General features: G+C 38.9%; 1 protein-coding gene across 1 annotated transcript; it reads right to left on the reverse strand.

Moving 5' to 3' along the window:
* Window positions 1-12,030: 12,030 nt before the first annotated feature.
* Window positions 12,031-12,981, reverse strand: LOC100357370 (olfactory receptor 4S2). The gene has a single exon (XM_070064370.1). The coding sequence runs from the start codon at window positions 12,964-12,966 to the stop codon at window positions 12,031-12,033; it is 936 nt and encodes a 311-aa protein (XP_069920471.1). The 5' UTR covers window positions 12,967-12,981.
* Between the last annotated feature and the right edge of the window lie 5,721 nt (window positions 12,982-18,702).

Consider the following 18,702-nt stretch of genomic DNA (forward strand, 5'->3'; position numbering starts at 1 on the left):
TTTCTTTCTTTAAGGTTTTGTAATTTTCATCGTAGAGATCTTTAACGTTATTGGTTAAGTTTATTCCAAGGTATTTGATTGTTTTTGTAGCTATTGTGAATGGGATTTATCTTTGAAGTTCTTCCTCAGCCATGGCATTGTCTGTGTGTACAAAGGCTGTTGATTTTTGTGCATTGATTTTATAACCTGCTACTTTGCCAAAATCTTCTATGAGTTCCAATAGTCTCTTAGTAGAGTTCTTTGGGTCCCCTAAATAAAGAATCATGTCATCTGCAAAGAGGGATACTTTGAGTTCTTCCTTCCTGATTTATATCCCTTTAATTTCTTTTTCTTGCCTAATAGCTCTGGCTAGAACCTCCAGAACTATATTGAATAGCAGTGGTGAGAGTGGGCATCCCTGTCTGGTAGAAGATCTCAGTGGAAATGCTTCCAACTTTTCCCCATTCAATAGGATGTTGGTTGTGGGTTTTTCATAGATTGCTTTGATTGTATTGAGGAATGTTCCTTCCAAACCCAGTTTGCTTAGAGTTTTCATCATGAACGGGTGTTGTATTTTATCAAATGCTTTCTCGGCATCTATTGAGATAATCATATGGTTTTTCTGCTGCAGTCTGTTAATGTGGTGTATCACATTGATTGTCTTGCGCACATTAAACCATCCCTGCATACCAGGGATAAATCCCACTTGGTCTGGGTGGATCATCTTTCTGATGTGTTGTTGCATTCTATTGGCGAGAATTTTATTGAGGATTTTTGCATCTATGTTTATCAGGGATAGTGGTCTGTAATTCTCTTTCAGTGCTGCATCTTTTTCCGGCTTAGGAATTAAGGTGATGCTGGCTTCATAGAAAGAATTTGGGAGGATTCCCTCTTCTTCGATTGTTCTGAATAGTTTGAGAAGAATTGGAGTTAGTTCTTCTTTAAATGTCTGGTAGAATTCAGCAGTGAATCCATCTGGTCCTGTTCTTTTCTTTGTTGGGAGGGCCTTTATTACTGTTTCAATTTCTGTCTCAGTTATGGGTCTGTTTAGGTTTTCGATGTCTTCCTGGTTCAATTTAGGTAGGTTGCATGTGTCCAGGAATCTATCCATTTCTGATAGGTTTCCCTGTTTGCTGGCATACAAGTCCTTGTAGTAATTTCTGATGATTCTTTTTATTTCTGTGGTGTCTGTTGTTACATTTCCTTTTTCATCTCTGATTTTATTGATTTGGGTCTTTTCTCTTCTTTTTTTAGTTAGTTGGGCCAATGGGGTGTCAATTTCGTTTATTTTTTCAAAAAAACAGCTCCTCGTTTGGTTGATTTTTTGTAATGTTTTTCTTGATTCAATCCTGTTGATTTCTTCTCTGATTTTAATTATTTCTCTTCTCCTACTAGATTTGGGTCTGGTTTGCTGTAGGTTTTCTAGATCCTTGAGGTGAATTGAAAGCTCATCTATTTGGTGCCTTTCCAATTTCTTGATGTAGGCACCTATTGATATAAACTTTCCTCTTAACACTGCTTTTGCTGCATCCTATAAGTTTTGGTATGTTGTGCTGTTATCCTCATTTACTTCCAGAAAGTTTTTGATTTCTCTTTTGATTTCTTCTATGACCCATTGTTCATTCAGGAGCATGTTGTTCAATCTCCATGTGTTTGCGTATGCTCTAGGGATTCCTGAGTTGCTAATTTCCAACTTCATTCCTTTATGGTCTGAGAAGCTGCATGGTATGATTCTAATTCTTTTGAATTTGCTGAGACTTGCTTTATGGCCTAGTATGTGGTCAATCCTAGAGAAGGTTCCATGTACTGCTGAGAAGAATGTAAAATCTTTAGCTGTAGGATTGAAAGTTCTGTAGATATCTGTTAGATCCATTTGGGCTATAGAGTCGTTTAAATCTACTGTATCCTTGTTGATCTTCTGTCCTATTGATCTTTCTATTTCTGAGAGTGGAGTATTGAAGTCCCCCAGTACTATTGTATTGGGGTCTAAGTCTCCCTTTAAGTCCGTTAACAAATCTTTTAGATAAACCGGTGCCCTGTAGTTAGGTGCATATACATTGATAATTGTTATATCTTCCTGTTGAATTGATCCCTTAATCATTATGTAGTGTCCCTCTTTGTCTCTCTTAATGGTTTTTGTGGTAAAGTTTATGTTGTCTGATATTAAGATGGCTACGCCTGCTCTTTTTTCATTTCTGTTGGCATGGTATATCTTTTTCCAGCCTTTCACTTTCAGTCTGTATGGATCTTTGTTCGAAAGATGTGTTTCTTGTAAGTAGGAAATAGATGGGTTTTGTTCCTTAACCCAATCAGCCAATCTGTGTCTTTTAACTGACAGTTCAGGCCATTCACGTTCAATGTGACTAATGATAAGTGGTAACTTTGCCCTGCCATTTGCCAAAGATAAGTTCTAATATATGCTTTGAATTCCCTGTGATCTTTTGCTGTGAGGTTTCCTTCCTTGGTTTCCTTCCTTTACCTTCTTTCATATTGATGACCGTGTTTCTTTGTTTCTGTGTGTAACACATCTTTAAGCATCTTTTGCAGGGCTGGATGAGTGGCGACAACTTCTTTCAATTTCTGTTTGCTATGAAAATCTTTATTTCACCTTCATTCACAAATGATAGCTTTGCAGGATATAATATTCTGGGCTGGCAGGTTTTCTCTCTTAGTACCTGGGCTATATCTCACCATTCCCTCCTAGCTTGTAGAGTTTCTGATGAGAAGTCAGCTGTGAGTCTAATTAGAGATCCTCTGAGAGTAATCTGACGTTTCTCTCTTGCATATTTTAGGATCTTTTCTTTTTGTTTCTTTATGTTTCTATGTAAGTGAAAATTCAGAGGCTAATTCTTGATTTAATAAAGTCACCAATATATTTAGCACAATGTGCTTCAAAAATATTTTATTTATTTATTTATGCAAAAGGCAGAGTAAGAGAGAGAGAGAGATCTTCCATATGCAGGTATACTCTCCAAATGGCTGCAAGAGCCAGAGTTGGGCTAGGTCAAAACCAGTGGCCAGGAAATCCATCACAGCCTCCCGTGTAGGTGGCAGGAGCCCAACCACTTGGGCCATCTTCCTCTGCTTTCCTAGCTACATTATCAGAGAGCTGCATTAGAACTGGAGTGTCTGGGACTTGAACTGGTGCTCTGGTAAGGGATGCAAGCATTGCAAGTACCACTTAGATTACTGAACCACAGCACCAGTCCCAGTGTAATTACTTTGAAAGCAGAAGTGAAAAACATGCTGAGCTATAGAAAAGGGAAAGCATCTAACCTTGTTTACATACAAAAGGGCAAATCTTAAATACCCAACAAGAGGGCCAGCCTCACTCACTATTTCATTCTTGATTCACACAGAGGAAGAAATGGACAAAGGGGCCAGCATTACGGTATTACAAGCTGCTCTGCTGCCTGCAATGCTGGCCTCCCAGATGAGTGTCAAATTGAGATCTGGATGCTCCATCTCTGATCCCACTCCCTGTTGGTGCATGGGGACACAGAAGCCGATAGCTCAACTCCTTGGGTCCCCTGGCTCCTGGGTTCTGCCTGACCCTGCCCTGGATGTTGTGGCCTTCTGGGGAGTGGACCAGAGGATGGAAGAGTTCTTTCTGTGTGTCTCTGGCTTTCTCTCTCTCTCTCTCCCTCTCTCTCTCTCTCTCTCTCGCTTTCTCTCACTTTCTCTCTCTGTAACTCTGCCTTTCAAGTAAGTAAAATATTTTTAAAAAAAATTTTACAGAATATTAGCCACAGCTTGGTAGATTCTCTTTCATCATTTATTTGTTGAAAAATTTTAAGGTAAGAGTAAATAAAGAATAAATATGAGCCATGTCCAAATAGACTTGAGAAAGACATATCTCCTTTTTGAAGAAACTAAATAGAGAGTTTTTCCCAGTAAACAAATCTAACTTGTTAATGTTAAATAGACGCCAACAATAGGTTTGCTGAAAATGAGCGCCAGAATTAAGACACTTGCCCAAAGAACTAAATATATCTCTGTTCAGCTTCACCTTCTCGAAACGAATAATCCTATTTAGAGTTAGTCTGAAGCAGATGAAGATCCTACCTTGGAGGATGGTGTGCACAGAGCAGGTAAGTCACTGCTTAGGACACTTGCATTCTATGTTGAAGTGTTTGATTCAAATGCCAGCTGATCCACTTCAGATCCAGCTTCCTGTTAATATGCACCCTGAGGCCTCAGGTGATATCTCAAGTACCTGGATCCCTGCTAACCATGTGCAAGACTAGGGTTGAGTGCTAGGAGGCTGGCTTTGGCCAGGCCCAACCCTGGCTGTTTGGAATATTTGAAAACTAAATTAGAAGATGGAAGATTCTCTCTCTCTCTCTCTCTGTGTCTCTCTCTCTCCCCAACTCACATACACACACTAAATTAAAATGAATATAAATATTTTTTTAAAAAGCTTACTAATAAATTGCATTATTTTTAATCCTGACTTGATCTGTTATAGTCTAGCCATCTCTTTTGAACATCCTTCATCGTTTCAATGACTTCCTCAAACTTTTTGTTCTGTAATTTTTCAGGCAGGGCCTGTCTGGGTATTATTGAAAGAATATTTCTACTGAAATCTTCATCACCCTGAAACTAATTACGCAGATTCATACAGTCCACTTGGGAGACTTGGATGGATTCTTGGATCTTTGTCTTCAGCCTGACCCAGCCCTGGCTATTGCAACCATTTAGGGAGTAACAAGTGGACAGAAACTCTCTCTCTCTCTCTTTCTCACTCTCCCTTTCTCTCCCCTCTCTGACTCTCTCCATATCTCTTACTCTGCACTTTCCACAGACATAAATAAGTACTTTACTAAAAATAAGCAAATGCATACACATGCTATATGCATATTCGATCTAAATTAAGCAGCACACTGTTCAACACTTAAAAAATTGGCTATCAAGCCATGCCATGATATGGAGGGATGTCAAAGGCATATTACTAAATGAAAGAAGCCAACCTGAAGACTAGTACAATGTGAGTCCAGGGGAATGTTAAACTAGGGAAACAGTAAAATGGTAAGTGGTTGTTCTAAGTTATGAGAAGAGGAGGGATGGGTAGCCAGAGCACAGAGACATGACACTGTAATGGTGCAGACACCATTACACATCATTTAGAAATAAATAGAATTGGGGGCCGGCACTGTGGCTCACTTGGTTAATCCTCTGCCTGCAGCGCCAGCATCCCATATGGGTGCCGGGTTTTAGTCCTGGTTGCTCCTCTTCCAGTCCAGCTCTCAGCTGTGGCCCGGGAATGCAGTGGAGGATGGCCCTAGTGCTTGGGCCCCTGCACCCTCATGGGAGACCAGGAGGAAGCACCTGGCTCCTGGCCTCAGATCAGCACAGTGCTGGCCGTAGTGGCCATTTGGGGAGTGAATTAATGGAAGGAAGTCCTTTCTCTCTGTCTCTGTCTCTCACTGTCGATAACTCTACATGTCGAATAAATTAAAAAAAGAAAAAAGAAAGAAACAGAATGTAGAACACTAAGAGGAAACCCTATTGTAAACTACATACTTTGGGTGATAATGATGTGTAAGCATAAATTCCTCAGTTGTAACAATTGATTCACCCTGGAGGAGAATGGCAATTACTGGGGAATACACGCACGGACGCAGGCAGGGGCAAATGGGAAATCTGTATTTTACACTCAACTTTCCTCTACACTGAAACTGCTCTAATAATAAAGTCTTTAACATGAAAAGATAAGACAGGAGATAAAATGGAATTCTAAACAAAATAAGTCCTCAACTATAAAAAAAATATAGATAAGAAAGAAAGCAGCTAAAGAAAGGACAAAATATAGTAAAGCAATTACAAGGTGTTGATTTTGTATGTTCATATTGTCTTGAGGTTAGATGCTGACATTTCTCCAATATTTTTTTTCTTCCCTCATTGTTGGGTTGGTGATTATGAATCGCTTGCATCTCCAGATGACAAGGATGTGAGCATATAAATTACAAAGAAAACTGAGCTGTGAAATAAAATACATTTCAAATATTCATAAATGTATTGAAAACCTATACAATGGGTAACTTTTCTCCAAGTTTTTGTGTATTAGGGTTTTACTAGGGTTTTTTTTTTTCTCTTCATTTAAAATATTTGTAATAAAGTTACAAGGTCACTTTCTGCTTTTGCAAGCCCAGAGTATGTATTTAGCTTAATGAGACCATTGAACTCTGAGGACATTTGTCAATTCCCTTTTAGTCACTGAGAAGGACTGAGAATTATAGTAGCCTTCCTGCCTTGGAAGAAAAGATGCCCCTCTGGCTGTTTCATACATTCTAGATACCTGAAGTCCACGATTAAAATATAAAACTGAAACTACATCAAACATTTTAACTGAAAAAGTGTGCTTCATTTTAAATTACTCACTCTATTGTACATAGACGAGGAGATTTTGTTGATCACAATTACAGTTAACTGACTATTTGTGCTATTATAGTTATTGTACATATTCTGCTAATTTGCACTCTACCCATACTACATATCCTATGTATTTTTTTCATTGCTGTATCTTACTGCCAATTATTCTCATTGAAAAAGTAATAAAAACATATTTACTGAATAAAATGATTTTTAAATACATGAATAATTTCAAAATTTCTGGTGTTTCAGGTATATTAACCTTCCCCTGTAGTGCATCAAGTCCACAGAAAAACATAATGTGAAAGCTACACAGAATTTTCTTCATGTGGCCTTTTGGTGACAACTATGGGAAGACTGCATGCTATGTGCAATTCTTGCTTTGCTGTCTTGCAATTCTGAAAACTCACTCATTTTCCTCACCATCAAGGCAGCCACCTTGGTGAACAGCTCCTGTTTTATCTTCTCAGTTACTTATCTTTCCTTGGTGTCTGCTTAACCTCCATGCTGGCTCTGAAACTGTTGATTGACCACTGGGTCAATGGAAGTCCACCTTCTACTATGGTTTCTTGGCCAAGAGGCTTTAATAACATTTCTTTAACATCACCGAGAGCTTTATCTTGGTGACCTTCACCTATGATTCCTATGTAGCCAACTCTCCCTGGGATCATCCTGGGCAGACAGGTGTGCTTATTATTGAATCATTTATGAATTTATTCTTATACTTACTGATTTTTATCAAACTTTCCTTTTGTGCCACCAATCAGGCAGGTCACTCTTTAACTATGAAGTTGCATTGCCGACACTGCTCCACTGTGGTTGATCCTGTGAGGCTGACTGCCTGGCCCATGCAGTTAGCCTCACTGCTGGCAGGCGGCAGGAGCCCCAGCCACATTTCCTCCCACCCCTACCTTCTGTCAATCAGGTAAACTGCTCCTGGGTGTGGCCCAAGCCCACCTGGAAAGCTACCCTAGCTAAGTGACCTTCAAGCTGATTGGAGAGGCATATTGGCAGCTGTGTTGGTTCTGTCCTATAAATGTTTACCCTGAATTAGTTACACTTCTTCAGTCTGCCCTTTAAAAGTGTACATGGACTTGAATAAAGATGGACTTGTTCACCAAAGCCTGTCCCTGGTGCTTCTTGAGGAAGAACACCATCACCCCACTCCCCTGGACAGGGCGGACTTCGTAGGAGTAGTCCACACCCTACACTGACCCTAAGACTATTTTTATTTTTTATGAATCATTTCACCACAGAGTTAATATTCATTTGGAACTTTTTTGCCTTGTTTATTTCTTACATCACCATCCTGTCCAACTTGAGAACCTACTTATCCAAGCGTGGCGCAAAGTCCTCGCCACCTGCAGCTCACACATCAGTGTTGTGTGCATGTTTCTTATCTCTTATCTTTACTTAAGAACCCAACAATCACCGGTGCTGTGCCTCAATAGGTTAATCCTCTGCCTTGGGGAACCGGCACACCAGGTTCTACTCCCAGTGGGGCGCCGGATTCTGTCCTGGTTGCCCCTCTTCCAGGCCAGCTCTCCGCTCTGGCCCGGGAGTGCAGTGGAGGATGGCCCAAGTCCTTGGACCCTGCACCCCATGGGAGACCAGGATAAGCACCTGGCTCCTGGCTTCGGATCAGCGCGATGCGCTGGCCACAGCGTGCCTGCCGCAGCAGCCATTGGAAGGTGAACCAACGGCAAAAGGAAGACCTTTCTCTCTGTCTCTCTCTCTCACTGTCCATTCTGCCTGTCAAAAATAAAAACATAAAAGACCCCAACAATCATCCTTGGCAGACTAGCTGTTTGCTCTATTTTATATTTGCTCTCTTATTTAATCCTGCCAACTGCATGATGATTAATACAGACATGAAGGATATCATGGAGATAGATAGACATGTATGAAGGGAATTGAAGCTTCTGGTGCTGGAGCCATTTGCTAGGTGAAATTCACAGAATCAATGTTGACAAAGACAAAGGGTGCAAAGACGTGTGGGCTATCTTCATAATTTGCAAGCCTTGAAGAGAGCAGACCCCAACCATTTTATCTCTGCTACTTTAATTCTCTGAGCCAGTAATCAAGGGGCTATGGTTCACACGACGCCTGTTCCCTCCCAGCTCTGATGTTTTACAATTTATTCTGTCTTCTGTGATCCTAGACATAATTAGAACTGTACTTCTTTCATCAAAAATGATAAAAACTTCAGTCATACTTACTTTAGTCAGCAGACATCAAGCTGCCTTAAGGTTTTCTAAAGTGCATGGTATGGGTGTTTTTTGTTTTATCTTAGTGTATTCTTACAACTCATTCAGCAGTTGAAAAAATGGAGCACTGTTACACACAACATTGATGAGCCTCAAATACATCATATGGGACCAATCCTGCCACCCTGTGTAATTCCTTCTTTAAAAATAATTTTGCTTTGTTTTTGTGGTAATCATGAAACAATACACTGAAGAATGCACTCAAGAAAGACCTGAGAGTTCAGTGAATATCCACATTGGAGTTTTCATGGATATGGGTTGTGCTCTTCTGCTTCTCCTTCCCACTCCCTCTCTTGGATTTGGCTGGGTGGAGGACTTCCTGGGATGGAATCTCCAAGACTCATCACAGAACTCCATAATGGACCTAAAAGCCCCCTTGGTGTGGAGTGGGGGAGATATCCCTAACATGCCTTTGGGAGAGGGTTGGGACCCACCCCATCCATGAACAAAGTTATTGAACAAAATGAATACTTGAGATATGAGATTGCTGCTCAGACTTGCTTCCACATTGCTTCCTTCATACAACCACAGAAAACTGCCATTCTTCTTTGGCCTCTGTCACACACATAGGTCAATGTCTACTTAGCTACTTTTATAAATCCATTTTCTGTAGCTTGCCATTTTACACTATTACTTTCAAATTGTAGAAGAATAAATTAGAGCTTTTATTAATTCATGGGCATGCCTCAGACTCCCCACTTTTACAGTTTTCCCAGGCTGTTCTTGGATCACCATGGTCTATATCTCTGTTTAACAAAGTATCCTGAAACTTACGGCTTATATAACAAGTATTTGATTCTGTTCACAAGTCTGTGTGTGATATGGTATTCCACTGACCTCAGTTGAATTTGATTTGGCTTAATTCCAGACTTCACAATGGGGTTAGTTATGTCCATGTATCATTTATCATTCCTATTTTTAAAATAGTATCACCTTGCTCATCTGAACAGACTGCATTCACTGTACCTGCTCTCTTTAAAAGAATAGGGCACACTAGAAAACTGATGGAATCAGGTAAACCCACTCAGGTACTACACACCTAGTAAAATTCTGGAGTACCTCACATATGATAAGTATTTTTGTACCCTAAATATGCATAACTAACAAAAAGGATAACACACAGGGGAAACATGAAAACTATATCGCATATATGGTGAAGCATTATATCAAAATTTGCTTATAAAAATCATACTTAGGCTGGCGCCACGGCTCAATAGGCTAATCCTCCGCCTGCGGCACCAGGACCCTGGGTTCTAGTCCCGGTCGGGGAGCCAGATTCTGTCCTGGTTGCTCCTTTTCTAGTCCAGCTCTCTGCTGAGGGGAGCTTAAGTTCTCATGATTCCTGTCTTATCTTCTTCCTTTTACCAAGAGGAAAGTCTCTGAGCTTCTCTAATGATTGACTCCCAGGAAAGTTTGTGAATAGGCTTATGTTTATAAAGCCACTGATGGAAAATTAAATGCTAAGTTTACGTTACACTTCCTGATCTTTGTGTCCCAAGAAATCAGTCACCTGCTACATTAGACCTTCAATATCATCAGTAGACCCTGAGAGTCAAGCCTCTTTCACAAAGTCATAGAAGAAAGATAATATGCCGAAATTTCCAATGGACAACTTTAATGCATTGTTCTATTTTCTAAATTTAGTTCAACTGTAGCTTCTTCATGTTGGATAGCAGAACAAATGGAACATTTATTCTAAAAGCTAGTTGTTTCCATTAATTTGAAAACGTTTATGTCATAAAATCATTAAGGTTCATCTAGTATCAGTTTCCAAACCTGAGTTCCCAGGTGTGCCCTTGAACTCTATAAACACCAGAGGAAATTATTAGAAGTTTAAGAATTTGTATATCCTTAGCATTGGCCCACTTGATAAGAATCTCCTAGAATATGCTCTGTTATATTTTTTAAAAAATCTTAGAATTATTCTAGTCATCTTCCAAGGCTTTTAAATCTTCACTTTGTACCTCATTTTAAAATAAAGCAAACAAAGGCATGTAGAGACCAGGGAGCATATGCCTAAGGCAGGACAATAAACACAGATGTTTGGGGTTTCAAGGCAGGACTCATACTGCAGTTGCATCTTCTAATTCAGATGTCTGTTGGCTTTTTAACTTTTAGGTCTTTAATGCTATGGGTGCAACAGCATCAGATATCAAGTTTGAGGTATTCTATTAAATTTTACCATGATTAATGCCTAAATACACATGTAGGACTATGGATAAATTGAGCTCTGGAGATGACATCAAAACCATGGCATAATCACAATCACTGATGTGTTTATATACAGTCAGAGAATACAGAAACATATGGTTTCTGGTGAAAGAAAAATGTATCATCAAGACAAACTGAGTTAATAGAGGAATGAAATGTTTGTCTAGAACAAGAAGATTTTAATGGGATGTTACCATTGAAAGGAGGGGCATAGAGAAATTAATCAGTCAAATTTCTTTATTGTTTTGGTAAAGAAAATGTGTACTAAGGAAAAGCTTTTGCCAAGATTAGAGGATGAAAACGATTATTTATCTTTTAAGCTTGTGTTTTATCTTTTTCACATTTGTATGCATCTCAGCTTCCATTTGTAGCTTGCTAGGCTACATTTTCACTGCGACTGTGTTTGGTTGACTTATACCACAATGCATGAGATCAGAAAAGTTGTTTTTCATGTATTCTATCATTTGCACGATTTAAACACGTGGATGGCTCAATATGTTCCAGTCAGAGTTCTAAATCCAAGAAATAATCTGAAGTTCTCTGTAGTGAACTCTTAATCTTTAAAGAAAATGGCAAAAGAGGAGGATGAAACATAATAATGCTGAGTGAATGTGATGAGATTCTGATTTACCAAGATTTCTCAGCCATACATATTTCAGGATTTTTTTAGTTCTTAGGTAATATTAAGGTGAGGGCCTGGCGCAGTGGTGTAGCAGATAAACCGCAGCCTGCAGTGCTGGCATCCCGTAGGGGCAGCCAGATCGAATCCCAGCTTCTCCACTTCCAATCCAGCTCTCTGCAATAGCCTGAGAAAGCAGAAGAAGATGGCCCAAGGCCTTGGGCCCCTGCACCCTTGTCGGGGACCCGGAAGAAGCTCCTGGATCCTGGCTCCAGATTGGCTCAGCTCTGGCCCTTGCAGCCATCAGAGCAGTGAACCAGTGGGTGGAGGAATTTTTTCTCTTTCTCTTTCTCTTTTTCTCGCTTCTGCTTCTCTGTGACTCTGCCTTTCAAGCAAATAAATAAATATTAACAAAAGAAATATTGAGGTGAAAATGAAAATAATACTCTTTCTGCCTTAGACTATGCTATTATCTGAAATTCTCATGAATCTTCTTGTTTTTTTTTATTATCTTCACCATATAGATGAGTCAACCAAGGCTGAGAAAATATCAGGTTATCCAGCTTAAATTATTATTTTAAACTATTTGCTGTTAGCCTCCAAGAAAATCCTTCTTCTCCACAATTTCTTCATTGCAGTCTTTACTTCTGCATTTCTCAGTGTATAAATCAGGGGATTTAATATGGGGGTGATAATGGTGTAAAATACAGCCACCATCTTATCCTCTGAGAAGGTGGTGTCAGGCCGCATATACATAAAAGTGCAGGGACCAAAGAAGATGATGACCACAGCAATGTGGGAGCCACAGGTAGAGAGAGCCTTGCGCCTGCCCTCTGCTGACTGCTTTCTCAGGGACACCAGGATGACAGTATAGGAGATCAGCAAGATAACAAAGCTTCCCAGAGTAATAGTGCCACTGTTAGCTGTCACAACAACACCAACAGTGTAGGTATCTGTGCAGGCAAGCTTCAACACAGGGTGGACATCACAAAAGTAGTGGTCAATCTCATTGGGTCCACAAAAGGGTAATTGCACTACCAGAGCCACTTGAATAATGGAGTGTACAAACCCACCCACCCATGTCCCCAGCAACATTTTATTGCATCTCTCCCGGTCCATGATGGTCATGTAGTGCAGTGGTTTACAGATAGCCACATAACGGTCATAGGCCATCACAGTAAGAATGAAGATCTCAGTGCACCCAAAGAAATGCACCCCAAAGAGTTGCAACATGCACCCCACATAGGAGATAGCTTTTTTCTCTGCTAACAAGTCAGCAATCATCTTGGGAGAAGTAATTGAAGAGTAACAAATATCCACAAAAGACAAGTAGTTGAGAAAGAAATACATAGGAGACTTGAGCAGGCGGCCCAGGCAAACTGTCATCATGATGAGGAGGTTTCCCAGTAGAATGATGGTGTAGAAGAAAGAAAACACCACAAAACAAACTTCTTCAACTTCTGGGTCCTGAGACAGTCCCCAGAAAATGAACTCACTGACATTGTTTATTTTTTCCATGGAATGAGTCCACAAGGCCAAGTTCCCAAGAGGCTCTTAAAATTACCTGAAAGAACATTTAAATTACTCACAGCATCCATTTCTAACTCATAACCCGTGGATGTTAGCAGTAACTAATAATGGGATAACAGGTGATGACTGCTGATTAACTTGCATACTTAAAGAAATTGAAGTAAACCTATTTTTGTCTTTTTGCCTTAATAGAGAATTGCTTTCACTCATTTCAGATGAGGAAGTGAACTCCAAAGAGATAGAGTAAATATTCTCATGTTACCAAGTGACTGTCTTCACTTACCTTTGATGAAGTTTTATTCACTTGCTTCTAAAATTCGCTTTGTTCTTGTTTAGTCAACTTCTGCTTTTGGAAATATGGTACCAATTACATATCTTGAAATATTCTTGAGCTGGAAGTGAAAACAAGCCCCGTAAACTACCATGACCAAGCATCAAATTCACAGATGAGTACCAAAGTAAAGGAGACTGCGTAATATTTGCAAATTCTCCTTTTTATGAAACTCAGATCTTTGTACAAATGAATTTATGCCCCACACCTCTCTCAGGTTAGCCTTATAGTCAAAAGGTCATGTGGTAGAGTAGAAACAAGACAAAAGATTATACAAATCTGAGTCTGAAATAATAATACTGGAATTCTTGGTGAGTCCTTTAACTTCATGGAACTTCTTTTATCCTATTTAGAAAATAATAGAGTTGTAATTTTACTATCACCTATTATATCAGTTGTGAGTTCTACCATGAAATTAAATCACTTCTGCTGGCTCGAAATAGCCATAAGACCTTGATAGTAAGGCAGTTCTAAAAGAAAATAAAATATTGAAGAAATTTCAGGAGGCAATTCAAGATCAGTTTGATTTGAAAGCATGAGAAGTGCCATCTTGGGTGATTTCTCCATCTTCAAGCTCAAATTTCTCAAGGCTTCCCTAGTATTCACTTACCTATGATATTTTAAACATTCATTTTTTTTTTCTGGTAACTGAAACACAGATAAAGGAAAAAATGTAACATTCTGCCTTTTAATCTTGCCTTTATCATCTTTCTGATTATTCAAGTTTTGAATGTGTGTGGTGTTTTCCCAGATTGTGTACATTCACTATTTCAGGGAGAGATCATCACTGACTGACATTGTAATGGGCTCATGAAGAATACGATATTTATCTAAATATATGAATCTTGATTGCTAAAATTCCAAGTTCTGTGGTAGAGTCACTGGTATGTTTGGGTGGAAAGAAGTATATGGGATGGTTTTAATCAAGAGATTTTCAGGGTTTTTCCTCAAATCAGTCCATGGATGTAAATGATTCCTCTAGTTACAGGGTGTGTACCTGAGACTCCAGCCTCTTAAGATGCCTTAACCTTCATGCTTGGAGCTCCTGCTGAGCTGTGAGTGTAGCTAGCTCTCTGCAGCAATATTGTGCCATGGGCTAGCATTTTGGGGGGCACTACACATCTATGTTTCTTCATCTTGTGCATTACAATTGCTAAAGTAGTCAATACAGGAATGCCTTCTCTTGGGCATTATAAAATAATGATGACATTAATAAAAGCAGTAATAGTAATTTAATAATTCAAATGCAGACTTAAGCACACTTCCTGTTTTAAATGTCCATTCCCCTTTGGTTTTTCTGAATAATTATATATATATATATGTATATATATATAACATTCAAACACACACATATGTATATTATCCTCTACTAAGAAAGACTTGTAATTAAAGGGAGATCAAAGTGTAGCACTTTTTGGCAATCGTTATTGAAGTTTTTTGACTTCCATCTAGAAGAAACAGCCTTGACAAGACTTGGAACTGTTTCTCAGCTATCCATACTGCAGGATCCTAGAGGAATCATATCCCTTTAAACCAAGCTACCTCTCAAGGATGGATCCCCCCCGCCCTGCTTTCTGAGTATTCAAGTAGGATAAAGCCTCACTTTCTTTTGAAACCATTGCCTTCATATTTTCTTATTCAAAGTTACTTTACCTCCTGGTCATGTATAGATAAGTGTCATTATCATCTATGCAATGACATTCTTTCCATTTACTTTATAATCACAAGTTTAATCCTCCATTAAATAAAGAATTCAACAAGCATTATGTAGAAAAACCACAGTTCTCAGGAATGGAATTATCACTATACTCCTAAATATGTATAGATGACATTTGTTCACTGTAAAAAATGGAATAAAATTAATTAAACTCAAAAACCTCAGTTGAATTCTCCTTTTTGTATATTCTGAACCAATTTAAAAAGAAATGAGATCTCACCAGTATTACCAGGTCTTGAGATTGCTTTATGTCTTCTCTTTTCTGGATATGATTTCAGTGCAGGTGTTCAAAGTCAAATAACACTGACACTCGAGGAACTGCTTTGTGAAGAATTAGTAGCGCAGAACCCCTAACCCCCAAATTTCAAAGGCTGGTGGAAATCAGTACACTTTATTGCTGGTTTTCTCACTTAACAAAAGCCTACATTCACAGATCCTTTGGCAAGTAGTGCTCCTTTCTTAACTTCATATAAGGTCTATTTATACAGAATGATGCAAAATGATAATGACCATGGGGAAACCTTTTCCCTAAAGTTTTCTTCCATAGGTGAAGCCAAATTGCAAGCCTAACACTGATCTTTGATTTTTCAGTACCAAATTAACAGTAAATAAATATTATTGCTAGATTTAAAACCCTACCAATTATAAGCTTAATCCACAAATGCAACAATGGTAGTAATTGTTCTCAATTCATGTGATTCAATATAACAATCTACTGTTTATTTAATATATAATAAATATGTTTTGTGTTAATATTGGATTTTAATTTTTTTTCTTTTTTTTTAATTTTATTTGAATGGAAAAGAGAGGATTCAATTTTGCTGTTAGTTTTCATTTGCTGTTGGGCTCCATTACTTCCTGGTCCGGACTCTGCTGACTTCTGAACAGAGGTGGAATAAGGTTCATTTGTAGCCTTTACTTGTGGCATTGACTTGTATTATTTACTTCTTCCAAAAATGTTACTTTTTTCATTTACCTTGAAATACAGAGAAAGAGATAGAGAGTTCCCATCCACTGGTTCACTCCCAGAAGCCCACAATGATTGGGTTTAGTCCAGAGCTGAAGCCAGGAGCTGGGAAACCAATCAATGTCTCCCATGTAAGTGGCAGGAACTCAATTACTTGCAACTTTACTGCTGCATTCCAGGGTCTGAATTAGCAGGAAACAGGAGTCAGGACCTGGATGCAGGAATCAAACCCAGGGACTCCCACAAGAAATGTGTGTTTGACCAGCATCATAAACACCCATACCTCCTTTACTTTCTTGCTCTAAATCACTGGAGTTGACCCTTGATCACTGATAGTCTTGATTTTTCTCCCCTATTCCTATTATTTCTTTCCTGTTATGCTTACTTTTGTTCCTCCTTCTTATCCTCTCTTAACTTCTTTTTTTCACACAATAACCAAAATGCCAAGGACATTTTGTTCATATTCTCACGCTCATGAGTTAAAAGAGGAAATAAGTGAAAAATAAAGAGCAAGACACAAAGGAGTGTGTTTGGTTTTGTGGATACAATCAACAGGACTAAGCTATTGTATTTGTTTCCTATTGTTGCTGTAATGAGTTAACAAAAATGTATTAGCTTAAATCAATACAAATACATTGCCTTTGAGCTATGGAGTTAAGCTCAAAACTTACCTCACTGAACTAACATCAAGGCACTGGAAAATCTGAATCCTCTAGACACAAACCTTGATTCTTCCAGATTCCAGAAGCTTCCTGCTATCCTGTGTCCTCTTTCCTCCATTTTCAAAGCCAACAGCGTAGCATCTTCAAATATCTCTCACTGACTCTGATCTCCTCTTCGGTCTCACTCTTCCTCTTTAAAGAACCTTTGTGCAAACATGTTTAGCTCAACGGATGATACACTGGTGTCCCATATCAGAGAGTCTGGGTTCAATATTTGGCTCTAGTGCTTGACTTCAACTTTTTATATTTTGAACATTGGGAGATTCATATAATTGGGCTCCTACCACCTACCTAGGATACCTGGTTTGTGGAAGCAGCTGCTGGCTTTAGCACTGACTCAACCAACTATTGTAGGCACTTTGATAGTGAACTGGTATATGGGAGTACGCACTCCCCCTCTTCCTCCTTTTCTCCCTCCCCCTCCTCCTCTCCCTCTCATTCTATCTATCATCCATCACCCCTCTCACCCCTCTAAGAAATAAAGAAAAAAGACCATTGTGAATACTTTGGGACCACTTGCATAGTGTAGAGCAGACTAACATCTTTGCTTTAAGGTCAACTGGTCAGCAAACCTGATTCCATTTGCGATCTCAATCTCTGTTTTATATGTTACAAACCATATTCACAGGTTCTGCCTATTAGTTAGTGCACATCATTGAGAGCCCATGCTTTGCCACTACAGTTTGTTGGTTAGCTGTAAAATCGTGGGAAAGTCACTCCACATTTTTCCTGACTCTGCAAGTTGTATTTTAGAATTTAAGTGATGCTTGAAACAACTTTTGGATAAACTATACATAATGTATTTAATGCAATAGTAATATGCAGTTATTAACTTAGGAATCTGAGTAAGGAAGTCTATCTGATGAGAATAATCTCTTAGCTTGAAAAAGCCAGGCCAAAGCCAAGAGCCAGAATGTAAAGCTTGTTGGCAGAGACCCGAGTATATGATCCATCATCTGCTGCTTCCCAGACATACATGAGGAGGAAGCTGTGTCAGAAGTGTAGGTGGAACTCAGTCTTCAACACTCTGATATGAGACAAGGGCACTGCAAGTTGTAGCTCACTCCACTTTGCAGCAAGAGCCACACCACTGTTATTTTTAACACAATGTCTAGGTTTATATACAGGGTTATGACTTCTCTTATTGCTAATTTGTTCTTGAATTGCATACATTCCTTCTTGGAGCATCAACCATTTCTACAAAAAGTAGGCACTATAACTCCTTTCAGTGAGAGAGTTGGTGTAGTTAACTGTCAGCCAATTTTATTATCTTTTGTTTTGTGTAACCGCACTGGACATTCCTCAAATCACTTTCCTTGAAAATAATACAGAGTTCAGGGGCAATAGTTTGCATTTAGCCTTTAATATGCTAATTTCAATTTGTGTTGGCCTCACTCTGTTTTAAGCTATTATTGATTAGATGTATTTTCAATGGATCTAAGAGCAAATCCTTTCTTTAGTTGCAGCATTTTTTTCTAAATATTTTCCATTGTATTAGTGTTCTATGGAGAAACAAAATCAATAGGATATGCTTATGGTATGATCAACATGTATGTATTAATATGATATGTGTGGATACCCAATATGAGACAAAATTGGTATAATATGTATACATAGGTAGAAGGGAATCTATTAGGGGAATTGGCTCAAGTGATTCTGGTAGCCGAGATGTCCCATGACAGATTGTCTGCAGGCTGGAAGTCCTACAATGCCAGCAATGTGGTTCAGTCCAAACCCAAAAGCCTCAGAGCGAGGAAGCTGAGGGTGTAACTCTCAGTTTGAAGCTGAATGCCTGAGTTCCAGCAAGAAAGTTATGCTGTCCTAGCATTCTGCATTTTGCAATAGCTCTTTCCAACCTAATTTCCTCCGGTAATTTTTAATTATGTGATTGCATGATTTGAGGAAAAAATTGAATATTCCACCATTCATTTTTTGACTCTCTATGTGAGTAGATCGATTCTAATTATATCAAAGACAGAAGCTGCTG

Source organism: Oryctolagus cuniculus, chromosome 1, assembly GCF_964237555.1.
Source record: "Oryctolagus cuniculus chromosome 1, mOryCun1.1, whole genome shotgun sequence".
In the NCBI taxonomy this organism is placed as follows: Eukaryota; Metazoa; Chordata; class Mammalia; order Lagomorpha; family Leporidae; genus Oryctolagus; species Oryctolagus cuniculus.